Source organism: Moschus berezovskii, chromosome X (assembly GCF_049115385.1).
Source record: "Moschus berezovskii isolate FMDL1 chromosome X, NW_MosBer_1.0, whole genome shotgun sequence".
NCBI classification, from domain to species: Eukaryota; Metazoa; Chordata; class Mammalia; order Artiodactyla; family Moschidae; genus Moschus; species Moschus berezovskii.
The window spans coordinates 46,076,349-46,100,152 of NC_142488.1; the positions used below are offsets into that span (position 1 = coordinate 46,076,349).

General features: G+C 38.3%; 1 protein-coding gene across 1 annotated transcript in view; it reads right to left on the reverse strand.

Moving 5' to 3' along the window:
* MTMR8 (myotubularin related protein 8) overlaps positions 1-23,804 on the reverse strand; it is a 194,575-nt gene that overhangs the window by 72,064 nt on the left and 98,707 nt on the right. The window contains 5 exon segments of the mRNA XM_055393229.2: positions 1,265-1,465; positions 10,886-10,935; positions 11,790-11,915; positions 19,096-19,205; positions 20,526-20,658. Coding sequence (XP_055249204.2) covers positions 1,265-1,465; positions 10,886-10,935; positions 11,790-11,915; positions 19,096-19,205; positions 20,526-20,658 — 620 coding nt within the window.

Genomic DNA, 23,804 nt, shown 5'->3' on the forward strand with positions numbered 1-23,804 from the left:
TGAATGATATGTCTTGTTTGTTTTATATAACCACTATTAAAGCATATGCTAAAATTTTCAACTTTCATACTTTCACATGGAGATTCAGATTCTGTGAGGAATGGGTTGAGGATATATTAGCCTCATTTTAAGAGGATGGAAGAAAAAGTATACGGAAAAGATCTCTGATTTTAGTGCCTGAAAAGCAGGTTAGAGACAGAATAAATGTGTTTATAAGCATTTGGGAAGAGGGTAAGAAAGTTCTAGTTGCAAAATGGAATAGAAATGTGCACAGAAGCTACTAAGTAACTACAGATTTTGAAGCAGCAAGATTCACCACTGTTCTCAGTGTTGACAAGAAAACAGAATTAGAGATATCATCTGACTTATCCAGGATATATCATAGCAGGGCCTGAGAACTTGAGCTAACTGCTACTCAGCTAACAAGTCTGAAACAAGAGTAGATTGTGAGATAGTCACTTCCCCTCTCTATTCTTTTTATCTGACTCTAAAATAAGGAGAATGCTATTCCCAGAAACTGTCTTGTCAACTTCAAAAATTATTTACATTTTATAAATTGTGAGGATGTTAGAGTTTAAGTCTGGTACCAATTCAAGTGACTAAAGGAGCTGGGGAAGTAACATACGAAGTGAGCTGAGAATAAATTACAGAGAGTAGTGAGAATTGTGGCAAACAACAGTGAGCTTGCTTCATGGAGCAGGCTATTATTCAGCTCGAACTGATTATTGCCATTAGAAAATGCAGGTCTAGTACTGCCAGAGTTCCTGATTTTGCAGAATATCTTGCTTTTTGATTAGGAAAAAATCCCAAAACAACTGGATTTTTATGTGAAATATCACTATATTTAAATGCTGACTACTAATTAACAGTTTAAAAAATACTCTACAGATGAAACAGAATATGCCTGTTAAGCCAGACTTGGCCTATGACCTGCTATTTAGTGATCTTAGACACAAATGATAAAGGACAGTAGCTAATGACTACTCATACATTCATTCCTTATAAAATCCTTGCACATCCATTGCTTTATTGGTTCCTCATGATAGATCTGAAAAGTAGGTATTAGTATCCCTATTTCACAGATAAAGAATCTGAGGTTTTGAGGAATATGCATACAAATACCAAGTGTTTTATGCTTCAAAAATTATTTTTATAGTTGTCATCTCCTCCCCTTTTGTGAACTGCTGTCCCAAATTCAGGGTGACTGGTAAATTTATACTGATCTCCTTTCCCTATTCGGTATTTTCTCACAAACTGAATTCACCTCAGATCATCTCGATCCTTCTGGCAGTTTCCAAGGAAGTTCCCAAACTGGCAGGAGAAAACATGGTCATGAATTTCCAGCAGGAAATTTTCATTAAACTCAAAGGCACATGGAAATTGTTCCATTAATTGCCAGATACAGTCTAGGAACTGTGTAAAAATAGGGGATACTTCTTTAGAGTCCCCATCCAGGTGGCCACACCTAAGAGATACAAGTAAAGGTAAAGAAAGACAAGGATTAACATCAGGGATTACACTGTTTGGAACAGGCTATAGCAAGGTCAACTTCTGTTTCTGTGTTGGAACTGGTAAGGAAATACCTAATGCCAAAATACCACTTAGAATCTCAAAGTTCATTAATCCCAGTGGACCTCTTAGCCACCAGCAACTTTCACTATTATCCAGATCATAAACACTTTGGTCATCTATTCTATTTCCTTTTATATCCTCTACAATAGAACTTTCTACAATGATTGAAATGTTCCATATTTGTGCTGTCCAATATGGCAGTCACTAGTGGTAAATGTGGCTAGTATGACTAAGGAACTGAATTTTCAATTATATTTAATTTTAATTAATTTAACAGCTACATTTAGCTACATGTGAGCAAAGAGCATATCTATGTTGTTTACTGGACAGTGGCTGGTGTGAAAAGAGTATTTAATACATTTCTTAAATGAATGAAAAAAATCTCATCCCAGGACTGTTCAATGTTTTCTCTCCCATGATGCTCTTTCCCAACTCTACCATCCACTAGAAGCCCTAATCCACTGTAAACATACATGGCCTCCTTAGCTTCTACACTGAATGTTCTACCTTTTGATATAATTGAAATCTACCTCACCAAGGACACTACTTCTTGGGGCCCAAATAAAATGGAGAAGTCTCATCATTCACTCCTCATGTATCATAATCCTAAAAGAAAGCTGAAGTGGGATAAAATTTCTCCTCGTTACCACTGCATTCAACTACTCCTTTTACTCTCTTAAAAATACTTCCATTATGGGTCATGCTCATTCATTTTCCTCAGTGTTGTCTTCTACAATATTTGGGTCACTTCTCTACATTTTCTGAAGAATCTGACTCCAGTTGTAAGTACTTATCTTTGGAGTAGATGCAGATGACCTACATTGGCTTAGACTCTTTAACTAACTAATCTACTTCACTGATCTTTACCTCTATTTACTTCACATCAGGCTTGTGTATCCATGGCATCCATGTTTCTTGATGTTAGCTAAAGGTACTTCCTCCACTTTGAACCCTTAATCTCAATATCCTGCTCTGATCACCACATATTATATTTCCAAAAGCTGCTCATCTTACCTCATCCAAACCTCATCTTTGGACCTCTCTACTTGCCAGATTCCTCCTAGCTTCCTTACCACCCTATATTCTAGATCTGCCCCCATCAACTATTCTTTCCCCATTTTCTTCAACTTTCTGGTCTTTTTTGTCATTATTTTCCTTCAAAATCTAATCACTGAGGAACAAACAAAACTATGTTCTCTACTTCCACATCCTGATTGATGAATGCTGCTTGAGAAAAATTTAAAACCAGGCAAATTGACAACTTAAGTCTCTATACTCAGCTGGAACTTAATAGCTCCCAAGTAACCTTTATTAATGGGCTTCCCTGATATCTCAGCTGGTAAAGAATACACCTGCAATGCAGAAGACCCGGGTTCAATTCCTGGGTCGGGAAGATCCCTTGCAGAAGGGATAGGCTACCCACTCCTGTATCCTTTGGCTTCACTGGTGGCTCAAACAGTAAAGAATCAGCCTGAAATATGGGAGACCTGAGTACAATCCCTGGATTGGGAAGATCCCCTGGAGGAGGACATGGCAATCCACTCCATTATTCTTGCCTGAAGAATCCCCCTAGACAGAGGAACCTGGCAGGCTGCAGTCCACAGGGTCGCACAGATTTGGACACAATTGAAGCAACTAAACAGCAGCAGCAGCAACCTTTATGTATATCCTTAACAGAGTTTTCCCATTAACCCTTACAGCTCTTGCAAATTTTAAGCTATCTTCTGTAACCCTGACACATTTCACATTGATGTCTACAGTATTAATGAAAAAGATTAAGGCCATCAAGTAAAAATATCTAACTTCTGCCTTGGACATTTACAAACTTAGTTCCTTCTCCACCTGTCCTTCCATGTAGTCTCAACTGAAGAGGTGTTCTTAGTTTTCAGTTCTGTTCAGTTGCTCAGTCATGTCCAACTCTTTGTGACCCCATGGACTACAACACGCCAGGCTTCTCTGTCCATCACCAACTGCTGGACCTTGCTCAAACTCATGTCCATTGACTGGGTGATGCCATCCAACCATCTCATCCTCTGTCATCCCCTTCTCCTTCTGCCTTCAATCATTCCCAGCATCAGGATCTTTTCCAATTAGTTCACATCAGGTGGCCAAAGTATTGCAGTTTCAGCTTCACCATCAGTCGTTCCGATGAATATTCAGGACTGATTTCCTTTAGGATGGACTGGTTGAATCTCCTTGCAGTCCAAGGGACTCTCAAGAGTCTTTTCCAACACCACAGTTCAAAAGCATCAGTTCTTCGGTGCTCAGCTTTCTTTAGAGTCCAACTCTCATATCCACACATGACTACTAGAAAAACCACAGCTTTGACTACATACGGAACTTTGTCAGCAAAGTAATGTTTCTGCTTTATTTTTTTAAGGCTTTTAAAACTATATTTATTACATGATGCTTTAGACAACATGTTAGATATCACATTAAATTAAAATAGCATAATTTATTAAAATATTTTCATCCAAGTTTAGCTATTGTATACATTAAATACCATTCATACAATATTAGGTATCAAAATATAGCCACTACTACATATTTAAACTTCAACATTGAATAAAATTCTACTCAATAAAGGATGCTTTGATAAATTGATCTGTGTGACAAAAGTTATTTTCTTAAGAATCTCTAAAGTTTTCTTAAATTTTTTTTTTTTTTTTTAGTTATACAACATTCTTTGTATTTACCTTAATACATTTACGTAAGAAAATAAAGCTGGGGTTACCAAAATTTTTGTAGTTTACTCCATGTATTCATTATATTTACTGTGTTCCTACACTCTAAGGTATTGCACAACAAATATCTGAAAGCTGAAAGTTGATTAAATCCTTGTGTCACCAGCAAGCCCAGAAATTTCTTTATGGAATTTTATAGTTTATTCAATTTATTGATACATTTTTCTTCTTTCCTTCATTCCTCCCTCTTCTCCTCTCTGTTCTTCATCTCCTTCCTTTTTTTATTTATTAAGCATTTTAACATGCATCTTAATGTTAAGTTGAGGTTTAAAGAACTGTGCTAGTTAGAAATTGCTTGTGAAGTCTGAAAACAGCCAAAGAAGTCCATTATTTATCACTAACTAGATATTTCACCTTAGAAAAACTGTAGAATGATTAAAAAATATCTGTTTTCTTGAAAGAAACATTTGAGACAACCAAACTGACAGAATGTATACTATTAAGTTCAATTATGTGTGTAAAAGCATAAAGCACTATTCATGCATATTGTTGTTGTTTGGTCACTCATTTGTCTCCAGCTCTTTTTGCAACTCCATGTACTGTTGCTCGCCAGGCTCCTCTGACCATGGCATTTCCCAGGCAAGAACACTGGAGTGAGTTGCCATGTCCTTCTCCAGGGAATATTTTCAACCCTGGGACTGAATCTGCATCACAATTTCTTTATTCCTGAGCCACCTGGGAAGACCCTATAGGGCTTATAGAAGTTGGCATATATGAATGAAGCTGATTAACTGAAAGTAAATCCCATTTTATTGTTCAGAGTGGTTGACTAATAAATAAATAACTACATTAAATGTGAAACTATAAGATGGCGGTATGAGTGAAATGCTAAAGAAACAGAAGAAGTGAAGTCGCTCAGTCGTGTCTGACTCTTTGCGACCCCGTGGACTGTTGCCCACCAGGCTCCTCCGTCCATGGGATTCTCCAGGCAAGAATACTGGAGTGGGTTGCCATTTCCTTCTCCAGGGGATCTTCCCGACCCAGGGATCGAACCCAGGTCCCCCGTGTTGCAGGCAGGTGCAACCTCTGAGCCACCAGGGAAGCCCAAGAAACAGAAGGAATACCTAAATATTTCTGCAAAAGATAGGTTATGAATATTTGTCTGAATACTAAAGGAATAGTAGGGCTTTGCCAGATGAAGAATGAATGGGCATGTATTTTGTGTATGGAAAACAATATCTGCAATATACAAAGCTTAGAATTATATTGAATATATAGAGACTCTATGTGGCTGAAGGGTAGGAAGCCTTGGAGAAGCAGGAAGAGATTATGTGAGGAAATAGTCTGTGCAAATGCATGAATGCCACACTAAGGAACAGAGTGCTGTATAAGGACCAGGGATTTCTAACCGGCATTGATAGTGATCCCTCCAGCCATCAAGGCTTTTGTCAAGGCCCAGGGCAGCCCTTGAGGTCAATCATCTCTAACAAATACAGGCATATTGACCCCACTGCTGAACAGGTATGTTCTTTGTGTCAGGATATTAAAAAGACTTGGAAACCTTATACATGAACCTTATAATAAAAACACTTTGTTTATACTTGCTCAATTTTATTTTATTTTTTAAAATTCATTTATTTTAATTGGAGGCTAATTACTTTACAACACTGCATTGGTTTTGCCATACATTGACATGAATCCGCCCCGGGTATACATGTGTTCCCAATTTTGAACCCCCCTCCCACCTCTCTCCCCATCCCATCCCTCTGGTACATCCCAGTGCACCAGCCACGAGCATCCTGTATCATGCATTGAACCTGACTGGCGATTCATTTCACAAATGATAATATACATGTTTCAATGCCATTCTCCCAAATCATCCCGCCCTTGCCCTCTCCCACAGAGTCCAAAAGACTGTTCTATACATCTGTGTCTCTTTTGCTGTCTCATATACAGGGTTATCGTTACCATCTTTCTAAATTTTTAATATGCTGTTTAGGTTGGTCATAGATTTTCTTCTATGGAGCAAGGATTTAATTTTCTTTTTAAAGAAACAAGTGTCTTTTAATTTCCTGGCTTTAGTCACTATCTGCAGTGATTTTGGAGTCCAAGAAAATAAGGTCTCTCACTGTTTTCATTCTTTCTCCATCTATTGGCCATGAAGTGATGGAACCAGATGCCATGGTCTTAGTTTATCACATGTTGAGTTTTAAGACAGCTTTTTCACTGTCCTCTTTCACTTTCATCAAGAGGCACTTTAGTTCCTCTTTGCTTTCTGCTGTAAGGGTGGTTCTTGGTTATACCTCAAGCTAAATGTTTTCGTTTGGATGGAAGTTTTTATCCCTCTTTTCTCCTAAGGAGTCATTCTACAAAACATCCACTATTTCTTTCAAATCTTTAATTTTATTTAAAATTTATTTATTTTTAATTGCATAACAACTGCTTTACAGTATTTTATTGGGCTTCTGCCATACATCAATATGGATCAGCCATTGGTATACATATGTCCCCTCTTTCTTGAACCTTCCTCCCACCTCCCATCCCATCCCACCACTCTAGGTTGTTCAGTTCAGTTCAGTTCAGTTCAGTTGCTCAGTCGTGTCCGACTCTCCGCGACCCCATGAATCACAGCATGCCAGGCCTCCCTGTCCATCACCAAGAGCCCCAATTTCAGTTCTCTGAGTCATATAGCTAATTCCCGTTGGCTATCTATTATAAATTCCTATTGGCTATACATGGGGTCACAAAGAATCAGACACAACTGAGCAACTGAACTGATCTATTTTACATATGTTAGTATATACGTTTCCATGTTACTCTCTACTTTCCTCCCACCTTCTCCTTTCACACAACCAATGTCCATAGTCTTTTCTCTACATCTGCATTTCTTTTCCTTCCCTGAAAATAGGTTCATCAGTACCATCTTTCTAGATTCCATATATATGTGATAATATATGACATTGGTTTTTCTCTTTCTAGGTTCAACCACCTCATTAGAATGGACTCAAATGTGTTCTTTTTTATGGTTGAGTAATATTCCATCGTATATACACACCACAGCCTCTTTATCTATTCATCTGTCAATGGACATCTAGGTTGGTCCATATTCTACCTATTGTAAATAGTGCTGCAATGAATATAGGGGTACATATGACTTTTTAAATTTTGGTTTCATCAGGGTATATGCTTAGTAGTGGGATTACTGGGTCATATGCCCAAAGAAGGGCAATGCCAAAGAATGCTCAAACTACTGCACAATTGCACTCATCTCACATGCTAGTAAAGTCATGCTCAAAATTCTCCAAGCCAGGCTTCAACAATACGTGAACCGTGAACTTCCAGATGTTCACGCTGGTTTTAGAAAAGGCAGAGAAACCAGAGATCAAGTTGCCAACATCCTCTGGATTATGGAAAAAGTAAGAGAGTTCCAGAAAAACATCTATTTCTGCTTTATTGACTATGCCAAAGCCTTTGACTGTGTGGATCACAATAAACTGTGGAACATTCTGAAAGAGATGGGAATACCAGACCACCTGACCTGCCGTTTGAAAAACGTATATGCAGGTCAGGAAGCAACAGTTAGAACTGGACATGGAACAACAGACTGGTTCCAAATAGGAAAAGGAGTACATCAAGGCTGTATATTGTCACCCTGCTTATTTAACTTACATGCAGAGTACATCATGAGGAACGCTGGGCTGGAAGAAGCAAAAGCTCCAATCAATATTGCTGGGAGAAATATCAATAACCACAGATATCCAGATGACACTACCCTTATGGCAGAAGGTGAAGAGGAACTAAAAAGCCTCTTGATGAAAGTGAAAGAGGATAGTGAAAAAGTTGGCTTAAAGCTCAACATTCAGAAAACTAAGATCATGGCATCTGGCCCCATAACTTCATGGGAAATAGATTGGGAAACAGTGAAAACAGTGTCAGACTGTATTTTTGGGGGCTCCAAAATCACTGCAGATGCTGATTGCAGCCATGAAATTAAAAGACGCTTACTCCTTGGAAGGAAAGTTATGACCAACATAGATAGCATATTAAAAAGCAGAGACATTACTTTGCCAACCAAGGTCCGTCTAGTGAAGGCTATGGTTTTTCCAGTGGTCATGTATGGATGTGAGAGTTGGACTGTGAAGAAAGCTGATCACTGAAGAATTGATGCTTTTGAACTGTGGTTCTGGAGAAGATTCTTGAGAGTGCTTGGACTTCAAGGAGGTCCAACCAGTCCATTCTAAAGGAGATCAGTCCTGGGTGTTCATTGGCAGGACTGATGCTAAAGCTGAAACTCCAATACTTTGGCCACCTCATGCGAAGAGTTTACACATTGGAAAAGACCCTGATGCTGAGAGGATTGGGGGCAGGAGTAGAAGGGGACGACAGAGGACAAGATGGCTGGATGGCATCACTGACTCGATGGACGTGAGTTTGAGTGAATTCCGGGAGCTGGTGATGGACAGGGAAGCCTGGCGTGCTGTGATTCATGGGGTCGCAAAGAGTCGGACACGACTGAGCGACTGAACTGAACTGATGGTAGTTTTATTCCTAGTTTTTTAAGGTATCTCCATACTGTCTTCTATAGTGATTGTATCAAATTACTTCCCTACCAACTTTGCAAGAGGGTTCCCTTTTCTCCACATCCTCTCCAGCATTTATTGTTTGTAGGTTTTTTGATGATGGCCATTATGACAGGTGTGAGGTGATATCTTATTGTAGTTTTGATTTGCACAAATCTTCAATCTTCTTTTTTAAAACTTTTTTTGCAGGAAAGATTATTTAAATCTATAGTGCTTTATAATTTTCACAAGTTTCAGGCACATGATTTCATATAATTTCATAACCCTCTTAAAAAATTTCCTACCCCTGTTTTACTCCTCTCTTTACCCCTCTTCCCTAGTTTCTTCCTAACCACTACTTTGTTCTCTACATCTGTGAGTCTGCTAGTTTTTTTTGTTATATTCACTAGTTTGTTGTACTTTTTAGATTCCACATACAAGTGATATCATACAGTATTTGTATTTCTCTGTATGACTCATTTTACTTAGCATAATGCCCTCCAAAGTCCATCCATGATGCTGCAAATGACAAAGTTTCACTCCTTTTTATGGCTGAGTAGTATTCCACTGTATATCTATTTATACATACAACGTCCTTTTTATCCATTAATCTATTGATGGACACTTAGGTTGCTTCCACACTTTGGCAACTGTAAATAATGCTGCTATGAACATGGGGGTGCATTGTATGTTTCTAAATTAATGTTTTTGTTTTTTCTCAGATATATACCCAAAAAGAAACTCAAAAAGAAACACAACAAATACTGGCCAAGGATATGGAGAAAAGGGAACCATCCTACTTGCTTGTGGGAATATAAAATGGTGCAGCCAGAGTGAAAAATAGTATGGAGATTTCTCAAAACCTAAAAATAGATCAACCTCATCTTTTTAATGTTCTAAAATACCACCAGTTCTAGGAATTTTCCTTTGCCCAGAATGGGTAAAGTTCCCTTGTAGCAGTTATCATACTATGTGTGTGAAGTCACTTCAGACGTGTCTGACTCTTTGTGACCATATGGACTGTAGCTCACTAGGCTCCTCTGTCCATGGGTTTCTCCAGGCAAGAATACTGGAGTGGTTGCCATCCCCTCCTCCGGGAGATCTTCCCAACACAGGGACGTAAACCTTATCTTTTACATCTGCTGCATTGGCCAGCAGGTTCTTTACCACTAGAGCTACCTGGGAAACCCATATCATACTATACTGTCATCACTGATTTTATTTTCTATAAAACAAGGGACAGCAAACACATCTTGCCCAATTCAGTCCCCTCAAAACCTGGCATATTGTCTGGACCAAAGTTTGTTGACAAAAGAAGAACAAATGGATGGACCCAAATAGCTAGAGAGTGGTAATCAAAAGAAATTAAATGTACACACACCGATGTGGGATAAAAAGACTTGAATAGCAACCTCTTTGAGGGTAAAACTCATATTTTATGTGCCTTTGTTATCAGCTCAGTGTCTCACATAGCTTACAGCATATTGTTAGGTATTTGGTAAATATTTGTTATTCTCATAACACACAAAGTCTCAGTGAGGCTGTTTGACTTAGAACAGCACTAGATCACTAAATAAATATAAGTCCTTGCATCCACCTCTTACCAAATAACAGAAATGTGTAAATGCCTTTTTTTCTTATAAAAGATTAAGAGTTGCATTGCATTAGATATTACTCCCTCTACCTGAATGCCCACTGTTCTCTCTAGCAAACTCCTATTCAGTCCCTAAAATTCATCCTTAAATATTGCCTATTCCTGGAAGCCTATCTTGTGTTCTTCAAACAGTTAAACTTTTTCCTCTGTGGCCTGTGATGTCTAGTCTTCCTTGAAATATTTAATGATTTGATATAATCATTTATTTCACTTTGAAAGCAGATATGATAGTCTAGTTATCCTTGTGTCCCTAGTTCCTTAGCATTGTGTATGGAATATGTGTTTCTTGATGAAAAGAGATTTATGCCATGTTCAACTTATTCTTCCTTCTTACACAAGAACATATCAGGGTTTTGATAAATCCCACCCTACTGAATTCTCCTTAGCCTCCACCTTTAAAATGAGGATATTTTTACCTTTGGGAGAATTTGTGGCCCATGGATATCCATTCCTTTTCTATCAGGATCTTCATTTTTATAGAAAAAGAAAACTTTGCATTAGAAAAATCATAAAATTAATTAATCATACCTGTAAAGTATCAAAACACTTTGCTGAAGTGGACTTTGTACAAATTTGTGTTGAATGATCATAAAGTTAATTTCCCAAATGATAAATAAGTAATTTGGATTTCCTTTAAAGGCCTATAAAGGCTGTCTTCAAATTTCAAAGCTCTCAGGAGAAATCATTCTGGATTTGTACTCAGTGTCACATTTTTTTTTTTTTGGCTTTTACATAATGTGTGCCAGGTCATATGAGTCATAACTAAATCTTGATAAACATATTAAATTAATCCTATGAAGAAAAGAATCCAAAGGCAGTATTTGAGTTTGTACCAAGAACAAATCTTGGTATAAATGCATTTCAACCATTTAAAAAAAATAAAGCATTTCCAAAAGAAAAATGCTTTTGGATAAACTCCTACTGTAAGTTCTGTTTCACAGAAAGACAAAGGAAGAAGTGTTGGATTCAGCACCAGAAAACAATCACCAGTCTGACATCAAGAAAGGTGACACTGAAGATGATGAGCCCATCAGTTTGCTTATTTAACAATCATCCATTAAACTTTGTTAACTTTTTGAGTCTTTCCTTTACCTTACACCAACCAGCCTATTATATCCAACTTATCTTCTGATGGGTAAGAAACTATGTTGAGTGTGCAATGGAAAGTATGCAGACTGTAAATGCCTACTTTAGTGGAAAGAAGCTAAACTGAAAAACAGAGCTATTTTTCTTATAGAAAACAAGTTGGTTGAGAGTTATATTTGATCTATTCATAATCGCCCACTTGTGCAAGGTAAAATCCAATCACTGCTCTCTTACCATGAGTCCTTTGAATGTCCTGTAAAATGGATCTAAGAGGATGCTGGCCACAGAGCAGACTTGTGCTGTGCGGTCCCACCCATCAGAACAATGGACTAAGACACTGGTCTTTTCTACCTTCACTGCCTGTAAAGACAAAAGGCAAAGAGTAGCATAAACAACTTTTACATAGCATGCTGGGTTAATTATATACGGTTACCATCAATACAGCAGAGAATTTGGTCTTAACTGGGCTACATTAATTTCTTCTCATAATATTGGTATCCTATATGAGGAATGACCCTGGAAAAGGAAATGGCAACCCACTCCACTATTCTCTGTCCATAGGATTGCCTGGAGAATCAGAGGAGCCTGATAGGCTACAGTCCATAGGGTTGCAAAGAGTAAGACACAACTGAGCACACACACATGGGGAATGAAAAAGAAAATAAAGAAATATAACAGAAGGTGAGCTTACCTAATAGGAAAAGAAAATAAAAACCAACACATGATATGGGTAAAAAGGAAAACAAAAGAAGATTTACATTTATAAAAACTTCCGAAGAAGACATGGATCAATTATTAGAGAGAGGAGTGGGCAAGAGGAAGAATTCATGCTCAAAAACAGGACAGTTCTGCATCTCAGTCCCAGACCTGACAGTAATTTTCTTTGGAATCTTTAGCCATTTAGTCTTACTAATATAAATACTTCTAACTTAAGGTGGAGAGGTATACTTGTCTTAGGTAAGTTTCTATACAATCAGAACGATGTAAAAATATGGGCAGTTACTCAACCTGGGCAATTTTGGCAATGAGAGCTATTGATCATTCTCTTATTCATTCTAACACTTAATTATGTATCCCTCTATGTCATGTATATGCTGAGGATTAGAGATACAAAGGTGAGACTCAGTTTCTGCCTTCAATGAGCAAACTATTCAGGATTATCAAAGGTAAATAAATACAGTGCAGTGGAAAAACTGATGCTATAGGGTAATGTAGCCTTTTGCAGGAGCCAGCAAAGCTTGAGTCTTGAGGAAAATGTAGGATTTTCTCAGGTGAGGAAGAAGAAAGGCATTTATTCAGTCATTCATTCATCTACTCACCTAGCCAATAACTAATGAGTGACTATACAAGATGCATTATAGTGTGCACTGGGGATACAAAAAAGACAATCATTTAAATGAATGACTACAAACCAATTATAACTAAAACAATGAAAGTTAACACCAGATATAACAAAGGCACATAATAACTAAAGAAGAGGAGACAACTAAAGTGGGCCTTGTCAGATGAGTAGACATTTGTCAGATAGACCAGGAAGAATGGATGTTCCAGGCAGGGGACATAATCTGACAATATTTACAAAGGCAAGGAGGCATGGCATAGGTGAGGAATTATTAACTATCTTGGTGGTTGAGGCTACATTAGAAGTGAGGGAGTGAGGAGAGACAAGTCTGGCCAGGAGGGAAAGGTTTAGATTGACAAGTGTGCACTTTACCTGGTGGCAATAGGGAGTCACTGGAGTGTTAAAAGCAGAGAAGTGCCATGATCAGATGTACTCACTATAGTGACCATAAGGAGAATAAGAGAACATAAGTTTGGATTTAGAAAGATCAGTCAAAGAGCCACTAAAATTGTGAAAGGCAATAAGTACCTGAATAAAGGTGGTAGCAGTGGGGCTGAAAAGGAGAATAGATATATTAAGAATAAAAATTTAATAGGACATAGTAAGAAAATAGATGTGGGATGAAGGAGAGGGAAAAGTCAAAAATTACTCTTAAATGTGTCATTTAGTAATAACTAAGTGGATGACAATACCATTAGCCTGAACAGTAAACTCAGAGGAGGAAACAAGTTTTAGTTAGTGTTCAGAATAGATAAGATTTCATTTGAGGTCATGGAGAGTCTGAGGTAGTTGGGGGATGTCCAATGGGGCATTCAGTGGACAACTGTATATATGTGGGTCTGGAGTTGGGGGATGTCCAATGGGGCATTCAGTGGACAACTGCATATGTGTGTCTGGAGTTCAGGAGAACAAGGAAACTGAGCCAGAATATAGATGTGACCACAATATGAGTAGAGATCGTAAGTGGAAACTGCATGGCTGGTGCTGTCCACGCAGAGACCACAGTGAGAAAAGGAAAGACCTTAAAAAGCAGTAACTTTTAAGGCAAAAGTAGAGGAAGGAGAGAGCTTTTAAAGGAGTCAGATTGTGAAAAAGCCTGAAAGGTAGAAAAAGAACCAGGAAACAGTAGTTGGATTAAGGCCAGGACTACAAAAATGGTTCAAAGAGAATGGGGATAACAATGCCAAATGAAGCAGAACAGAACAAAGGTTAAAGAGAGACCTTGAGATCGACAAGTTAGGGGTCATTGGAGACCTCAGCAAGAAGAGTACTAACGGTATGGAAGGAAACTGGATTATAGTGAACTGAAGAGTGAACAGATGTGAGGAAGTGAGAATAAGGAAGGTCAATTACTTTCAAGAACGCTTTAAGCAAGAGGAAACAGAACAGTAAATAGAAGATAAGAAAAAATGTTTTCTTAGGAATAAGAAAGTATTGATTTGACTTCCCTGGTGGCCGAGTGGTTAAGAATCCACCTGCCAATGCAGAGGACATGAGTTCAATCCCTGGTCTGGGAAGATTCCACATGCTATGGGGCAACAAATCCTGTGTTTCACAACTACTGAAGCCTGTGTGTGTGTCCTAGAGCCTGTTCTGCATAAGAGAAGTCACCATAATGAGAAGCCCATGCACTGCAACTAGAGAGTAGTCCCCTCTCACTGCAACTAGAGAAAGTCCTCATAGCAACAAAGACCCAGTGTAGCCCCCCCCCCAAAAAAAAGTGTTGAACATATTTCTGAGGGATGAAGCTAGTGAAAGGAAAAGTTTAAAAATGTAAGAGAGGTGGGAAAAAGAAAATATAGATGGAAAAGTTTCCTTGAAGGAGGGTATGGAATTAAGAATATAGGTATGAGGCACCATTTCCTCTAAGATAGCAAGGAAGGAGCAAAAAATAGTTGCTTGGGAAGATGAGAGATTACCTTTATTTTTCTATAAAGATGGAGACAAGTCTGAATATGTGCTTACATAGAGGAAAGTAACAGTGTTATAGCCAGCTTGAAAGTAAAATACATATTAGAAATATCTGCTCGGTGGAACAGGGCTGGGACCCAACCAATATTATACACCATAAACTCAATACCAATTAACATGGCTATGGGATTTATTCCTTTGTAGCATTGTTTAGTAGTCAGGATATAAAAGCAGAGAAAGCAGAAAATGAATGAGCTTAGCAGGGTAGGTAGAATGGAAGGATAGAGGCAAGGTGGAATGGATGAGGTTCTACACCACTAGGTCTTGGCTTCATAGGGAAAAAAGTAAGAAAAGGTGGGAAAAATGGAGTTAAAAGTGCAAGGTCTTCATGGGACAGAAAAACCAGGTTAGCTGGAGTAAAAGTGAGAACTGGGGTATAAAAGTTCAAAGAACTATATCAGTGCTGAGTGCTTTAAAGGTCTGTACATGGACATTCAAATCTCCCGGGATTGAGAGGAAGAATCAGGATGGAAAGGAAGTCACCTAGCTAAAATGGTTTCCAAAGTTCTTTAAGGAGAAAAGAGAGCCACAAGGAAAGGTATAGAGCAGCATAGCTAATTGAAACAGAGCTAAAAGAAGGAAGGAGTTTTGTAAAAAGCAAGGGGAATATTGAACCTGCAATGGACTATGAGGTTCAGGGGTGTGGGAAAATGAGTATCTGTAATAGGTGGTACAAAAAAAAAAATGATATTCCTAGAAAAATAGTTAGGCTGCAAGACAAGAGTTACAGAAATTTGGAAAAAAGTTCTCAACCTTTAAACTTCCTAGTTAACCAAATACCTCAGGTAGTATCAGAAGCCTAATAGTAGCAGCCAACCAAGGTCCGTCTAGTCAAGGCAATGGTTTTTCCCGTGGTCATGTATGGATGTGAGAGTTGGACTGTGAAGAAAGCTGATCGCCGAAGAATCGATGCTTTTGAACTGTGGTGTTGGAGAAGACTCTTGAGGGTCCCTTATACTGTAAGGAGATCCAACCAGTCCATTCTAGAGGAGATCAATCCTGGGTGTTCATTGGAAGGACTGATGCTAAAGCTGAAACTGCAATACTTTGGCCACCTCATGCGACGAGTTGACTCACTGGAAAAGACTGATGCTGGGAGGGATTGGGGGCGGGAGGAGACGGGGACGACAGAGAATGAGATGGCTGGATGGCATCACCGACTCTGTGGACATGAGTTTGAGTGTACTCTGGGAGTTGGTGATGGATAGGGAGGCCTGGCGTGCTGTGATTCATGGGGTCGCGGAGAGTCGGACACGACTGAGCGACTGAACTGAACTGAACTGAACTGACACTCTTTCCTTAGGGCTTGACATGGAGTGAAAAGTCACTAGTAGACAGGAAAAGATGTTCGATTTCACCAATGATTAAAGAAGTGCAAATCAAAACAGGACATAAAATGCATTACCTATTAAATTAGCAAAGATTAAAAAGACTGATGATAACCATTATTGGCTATGTAGAGAAAGAGACATTGTTCGTGGGAATGGAAACTGTTGTAACCTAGTTGAAGGGCAATTTGGCCACATCTAGTAAAGTCTGAAATATTCATACTCTTCAACTGAAAATCTACTTTTAAGAATGGTGACACATATAAAGAAATATGTTCAAGGCCATTTGATGCAACAATGTCTGCTTTTGTAAAAAATGTGAATAACTGAAATGTCCATTAACAGGGACCGATATTTTAAGCCAGAGGCTATAAATCTCATCTCCAACTGAGAAAATGGCAGAAGAGAGGTGAAAAGTGATTCTCTCTTTTCTTCCCTTCTACCAAATAATAGGGGTGGGGTGAAGGGAGCATGTTCTTACGTAGGAATATATAAACAAAATTTCAAAATGAGAAAATGTATACTCCAAATTTCTTTTTTTTTTAATATCACCTAATAAATGAAATTCAAATATTCACTTAATGGAATGTTATATAGTCACTGAAAAAAAAAATGAGGTAGTACTGATTGAACTGACCTAGAAAAATTTATCATATATTAAGTATAAAAAGTTAGTTGCAGAAAAATATGCACAACGTAATCTTACTTTTACAAATAGTAATAATAATATATATATCGTTATAATTCTTTACCAAGTGAGATATCAGGGAAGCCCTATATATAATTATATATGCTGAAAATCTAGACCTGTACTGTGCCATATGGTATTCACTAGCCACAAGTGACTATTTAAACTGATCAAAATTGAGTAAAATTTTAAATTCCTTACTCTCACTAGCCACATTTCAAGTATACAACTGACACATGTGGCTAGAGGCTATTGTATTAGTACAGATCCAGAACATTTCCAACATCACATGAATTGGGCAGCACCCTCTCACTCAGTCATGTCTGACTCTTTACAACTCCAGGCTCCTCTGTCCATGGAATTTTCCAGGCAAGAATACAGGAGTGGGTTGCCATTTCCTGCTCCAGGGGATCTTCTCAACCCAGGGATCGAACCCAGGTCTCCTGCAATGCAGGCAGATTCTTCATCTTCTGAGCCACAAGGGAAGCCATCAATACAGGAAGTTCAAATAGTGCTGATCTAGAGGCATACATTAAACTATTAATAGTGATGTATATGTTGTGGGGGCAAACTACAGGGAATATATACATTTTATGTTCTATACTTCTGAATTGTTTACTTATTCTACAATGTACATGTATAACTTTTATAATGAGAAAAATAAATTAAGATAATGAGAGACAAAGAGAGAGGAAGGGATACTATAGTGTTTTTGAGAACAACAAGATTTCATGATTGTCAGGGTCTTATGGGCAATGGGGAGTCATTGGAGGATTTTGAGTTTAAAGTGACATTATCATATTTGCTCAAGAAAGATGACTTTAGAATCAATTTGCTGGCTAAACTGGGGAGCAACTACTAGAGACAAGTAAACCAGTCAGAAAGTTATTATAGTACTTAAGGCAGAGGCTGGAAAAAAAGGATAGATTTGAGAAACACTTGAGGATAGCTGACAGGATGAGGCAATTACCAGATGGAGGGGAACAGAGGAAATTCAAGGCTGACTTTTTCAAGCTGGGGATATATAGGTGTTTATGAAGATGGGAAGCACACGATAACTGTACAAACGTGAGCCTATTTTTTTTCATCCATTCATTTTAATTCATAAATGTTTATGAGGTTGTACTATCTATCAAATCTATTCCTCTTCTCCATTCTCACTCTTTGGTCTCAGGAAGTCAGTTTCAGAAAGGAAATACAAATGTATGGGTACAGTACATGCAAAAAAGGAACAGTATAAAGAATGGCTAGAATAATGGGTGTGAAATGATCTAGGGGGGTCACACAGTAAGCACTAATAATGTATTATAATGAAAAATGTAGGCAATAAGACTAGGAAATTGAAAAACATTAGGGCTAGATATTTAAGATAGTTAAATACACACACTCTTAAAAATCTTTTAAGGCAGAGGCTATAAATCTCATCTTCAACTGAGAAAATGGCAGAAGAGTGGTGAAAGTGATTCTCTTCTTCACTTCTACCAAATAATTGGGGTGGGGTGAAGAGAGGAAGTTCTCATGTAGGAATATATAAACAAAATTTCAAAATGAGAAAACGTACACTCCGAATTTCTTCTTTTTTGTTTAACATCACCTAATAAATGATACAGAAGCCAGGGTTCTGAAGGTCAGAAAGTAAGTGACTCAGCATAAATGAGTGATGAAGTCTACTTAGACTGTATTCAGAGGCAGACCTATACAAAGACATCAGAAAGGTCAGCTTTATCCTCAGAGCTCTGAAAATCCATAGAAACAAACTGCATTTATTTTATACCCAGTCTTACTTCCACTCAGTACCTTAGAATCAACACAAAAATACAGCAGAGTATTTGAGTTAGAAGGACCATGAGATATTATTTAAGAGTTTTTAACCAGAGATCTGAGGTATGTATACTCTCTGAAATTAAGGTCAATATTCTGTATGCATAGCCATATGTACCTTTTTCCAGGGGAGAGGGTCAATCATTTTGTCAAAGAGTTCAGTACCCCCCCAAAAAAGTTATGTCATTAGATTCTAGTCTAACCACCTTGCTTTACAGAGGATGAAACTTAGAGAAGGAAAGAGATTTGCCAAGGGCACACAGTAAATTAGTGGCAGACCTAAATCTAGAAACCAGGTGTCTTTTCCTTATATTCTTTCCATGATACACTGCTACTTTAAGAGATCCCATAATTAAGTCCGTGCAAGTTCTTAAAAGCCCTGATTATTACCTTTGCAATGAAAATTCCAGCATCCATAATAGCTTTAATGTGTCTCAACCACCCTGAGCTCTCCAGGCCGCTAAGAAATTCACTCATTGTTGGAGTTTTCAATTCACAAACTAAGGTAGAAAAGGAAGCAGAGATTGAAATTCACAATTACCTCAGTTTATTCAACAAGAAAGGGGACAAAGTGGATCCCCATTTTGTAAATGAGAAAGCTGAGGCACAAAAAGGTTAAATAATTAGTTGGAAATCACACAGTGAATCAGGGACAGTACTAGGGCTAGAGTCTACCATATCTCCTAGTTTGGGTTTCTGCTTTCTCAAGTCCATAGAATCCACCCCCAAGACCACAGAAATCTCTAAAGAAGAGAGACAGAAGACTGAATTAGTATCCACAGGAAAATACTCACATGTCCTACTATTAGAAAACACATTTTATTCCCATTCTAACTCCTCCTACTCATCCTAACTCTGTAGCCCTTAACATCTGTCTCGGCTTCCACATCACCACCTACTCCTTTGCAGTTCTGTGCTGTCTCAACAGTTGAAAAAAATTATGTTAATTTTCATGCCTTTTGCACTGGTTATCCAACAGAGGGCAATCTTTTACCTCAAAAAAATCTGCAAAAGGTTCTCTTCTCCTACTATATAATATTCTGGGACAAAAAAGAAAAGAGGAAGAGACCTAAGGAAGAGGAATCCTAATACCCTAAAAGGGCTGCAGACTGAGGAGACAGGATCTGATAAGGGTCATGTGAAGGGGAGGTCCTGGCAGACAGTATAAGTAAAAATTGAGGAGAGGAAGAACAGGGAGTTCACTTAAGGAGGGCAGGTTTTCCCTAATGTGTGCCTGAGATGACATATCACATCATGGAATCCTGGATAGTGGCTTTGGGAGAAATGTTCTAGACTCAAGAGTCCTGTAAGGCCCTGATCTCACCTTGCCCCCATTCTGATCCCAATTATTTTGCAGCTATGACAGATGACCCAAATTACTTGATAGCAGCTTTATTCCTTTGAAGTCTAAATTCACCCCCTTTATCAGCACAGTGATGAAACTGGACTGACTCTTTATAGCAGATTAAATGAGGAAGATAAAATAAATCCCAAATTCACTTATATTTGTGTTGATCTACCCACCTCTACATAGCAGTCTCTATAATTTTATACAGATACATTATTTCCATAGCAACTAAACCCAGATGGACTCCACAGAGTTATGAAACTAAACACTGTAGTTCCTTTGTCAGACCAACACTGCTATAATTCAGTACTATCTGTGCAAACTGGATTCATAATATAGTCAAAAATCTTATCACCTATTGATTCTGCTCTCCTGGTTGCTTTTATATTTTACCCCAAAATCAGACATACTTTTTGCTTACATAATTATGCGATCCGTTTAGCCTGTCCTAGCCCAGGCGAAATCCCTGTACCTTCCAAGAGTTTCTGCAGGCTGCTCCGCATCACATGGATGTTCTCAATGCTCATGAACCTAAAGCGAATGTTGGCATAGTTGTCTTCATTTTCATACCCCTTCCCAGCTGCTCGGTTGGCCAAGGCATTTAACTGCAATATTGAGAACATAAGAGAACAGAGCAAATGATGAAAGAATATGGTTTGTCAATCTCAATGCTTCATTCTAAACAGTTTTAAATCTTACCCATTTAAAAAGAAGTCAGATCAGAAACAGCACATTCTGGAATGAAGAGAATTTCATTGGCATTTAGATAAGGTATTTTAATTAACAGAATAGTACAGGGAAAGATAAGGAGATTTAGTATTTTTATTTTATTATTAAAACCCAGCTTAAGAGATTGATTGAAGGATATGGCAGCTATGAGGATGTCTGATCTGAAGTACTAAAATAATAATTTTGAATTTCCTATAACAAACAAATGTCTTCTCACCTGAAAGGGCTTTATATTGAGAAAAAAAATCTTTATAATTGAGAAGTTCAAAAGTATTCATAACTGAGAAGCTCTAGAAAGAAGTCTAAGAACTTCAGGGTCAGTTAACTATAAAGAACTACTGTAGGAAAATGTCTAAAACGTGACTTCATGAGATGCATGACTTTCACTCATTGATAAAACTGAAATGGAGCTACCAAGGGCCATTTTAACACTACATTCAGCTGTTATAATCAGAACACTTGTAGGTCATATGAAGAATGTTGGGTGGGATAGTGAGTAAATGAGACTTGCAGAGAGGAGGCATTAATCAAAAAACTAGAAAGCAGCCAAAATACCTTCTATGATGATGACCATCTTACTAATGTTGTCTGGGCCTATTTTCTAATCTCCCATTACTGTACATTTCAGAAGGTAGGAGGAGCATGTATATGAATAGGGTGTAGTTTCTGTAGTAATAAAAATTTAAGCATGCCATTGAAACCTCATAAACACAACCTATTCACAGTAACACATGCAGAAAAAAATCTACAACATATTCTACTTAGAATGCAAGATATTTGTTAAAGGGAAAAATGATGATAATTCTGATTTATCATACAATGTCACTGAGCTTTCATTAAATTAATGACAAACATCAAAGGGACACCTCAGGAGGTGTAAGCAACAACCACCTAGTAACAAGAAAGTTTATTATGATTGATGGATGCATCCACAAATTAAACAATAATTATAGCAGTCCCTACCCAAGTTTGGGCAGCAGCAGAAAGGCCAGCTACTACATACGCTAGCTACATCATACCACTACACACTCTCTGGTAACAGGTCTGGCATATCTGAGAAACTGCTACATATAAGCAAACTAATGTTCAAGTAGGAAAGAATATACAATATTTGCTGAGCCCCTAGTATGTGTATACTAGATCCTGTGCTAGATCCTTCACATATATTATCTCATTTAATCCTCAACAAGAGCCACTAAAGATAGATAATTTTATTATTCCCATAAGAAGATGAGTTCAGAGAGGTGAACCAATTTCAACCAGAATCATATGGATAAAAGCTGAAGGCAAGGTCTGAAACCAGATTTGATCAACTCGTAAAGATGCGACTTTGTCACTATAATACAGTTTCTAATAAAAGTATAGATCTAGCCATCCAGAAGAGGAGTATTGCTAGATATTCGTATGTCCTCTGAGAGAGGAAAAATGGATCTATTAAAAAGGACTTTTGAGGAACTCCCCTGGTGTTCCAGTGGCTAAGACTCCATGCTCCCAAAGCAGGGGGCCCAGATTCAATCCCAGGTAAAGGAACTAGATTCCACATGCCACAACTAATAATTTGCATGCCACAACTAAAGATTCCTGGAGAAGGAAATGGCAACCCACTTCAGTATTCTTGCCTGGACAATCCTATGGACTGAGGAGCTTGACAGGCTACAGTCCAGGGGGTCAGAAAGAGTCGGACATGACTGAATATACACACACACTAAAGATTCCACATGCATCAACAAAGGTCGAAGGTCCCACATGCCACAACTAAGACTTGGTACAGCAAAATAAATAAATGAAATACACTTTAAAAAAAGAGGGACTTTTTGATATTTCATTTGGACAAAGGACACCAATTCTTTAGTTTTTCAAAAAGCTTGGTACTTCTCTTTACCATTTTAAGATTAACAATGGTGAAAGACACAGATTTGACTAAACTCTTCTGATCCCTGAATGTCGAATGCAGTTTTAGTTGAAGCAAGACAGCAAACTTCTGAGAAACTGAAGGATGGTTGTTGTTGTTCAGTTGCCCAGTCGTGTCCCACTCTTTGCTATGCTAGGCCTCCCTATTCCCCACTATCTCCCAGAGTTTGCCCAAGTTCATGTCCATTGCATCAGTGATGCCATCCAGTCATCTCATCCTCTGATGCCCTCTTATCCTTCTGCTTTCAATCCTTCCCAGAGTCAGGAACTTTTCCAATGAGTCGGCTGCTTGCATCAGGTGATCAAAATACTGGAGCTTAAGCTTCAGTATCAGTCTTTCCAATGAGTATTCAGGGTTGATTTCCATCAAGATTGACTGGTTTGATCACCTTGCTGGCCAAGAGACTCTCAGGAGTCTTCTTCAGCACCACAGTTCGGAGGCATCAATTCTTTGGCACTCTGTCTTCTTTAGGGTCTAGCTCTCACAACTGTACCTGACCACTCGGAAGATCATAGCCTTGACTATACTGACGTTTGTTGACAGAGTGAGGTCTCTGTCTTTTAACACACTGTCTAGGTTTGTCATCACCTTCCTGCCAAGAAGCAATCGTCTTCTGATTTCATGGCTGCGGTGACCATCCACAGGGATTTTAGACCCCAAGAAAGGAAACTTGTCACTGTTTCCACCTTTTCCTCTTCTGCCTGCCATGAAGTAATGGACATCAATATCTTAGGAATCAGTGAACTAAAATGTTCAGGAATGGGCAAATTTAACTCAGATGAACACTGTATCTATTAATATAAGCAAGAATCCCATAGAAGAAATGGAGTAGCCCTCAAAATCAACAAAAGAGTCTGAAATGCAGTACTCAGGGGCAACCTCAAAAATGACAGAATGATCTCAGTTTGTTTCCAAGACAAGTCATTCAACATCACAGTAATTCAAGTCTATGCCCCTACCACCGATGCTGAAGAAGCTTAAGTTGAACAGTTCTATGAAGACCTAGAAGACCTCCTAGAACTAACACCAAAAAAAAAAAAAGATGCTTTATTCATTACTGGGGATTGGAATCCAAAAGTAGGAAGTCAAGAGATGCCTGAAGTAACAGGC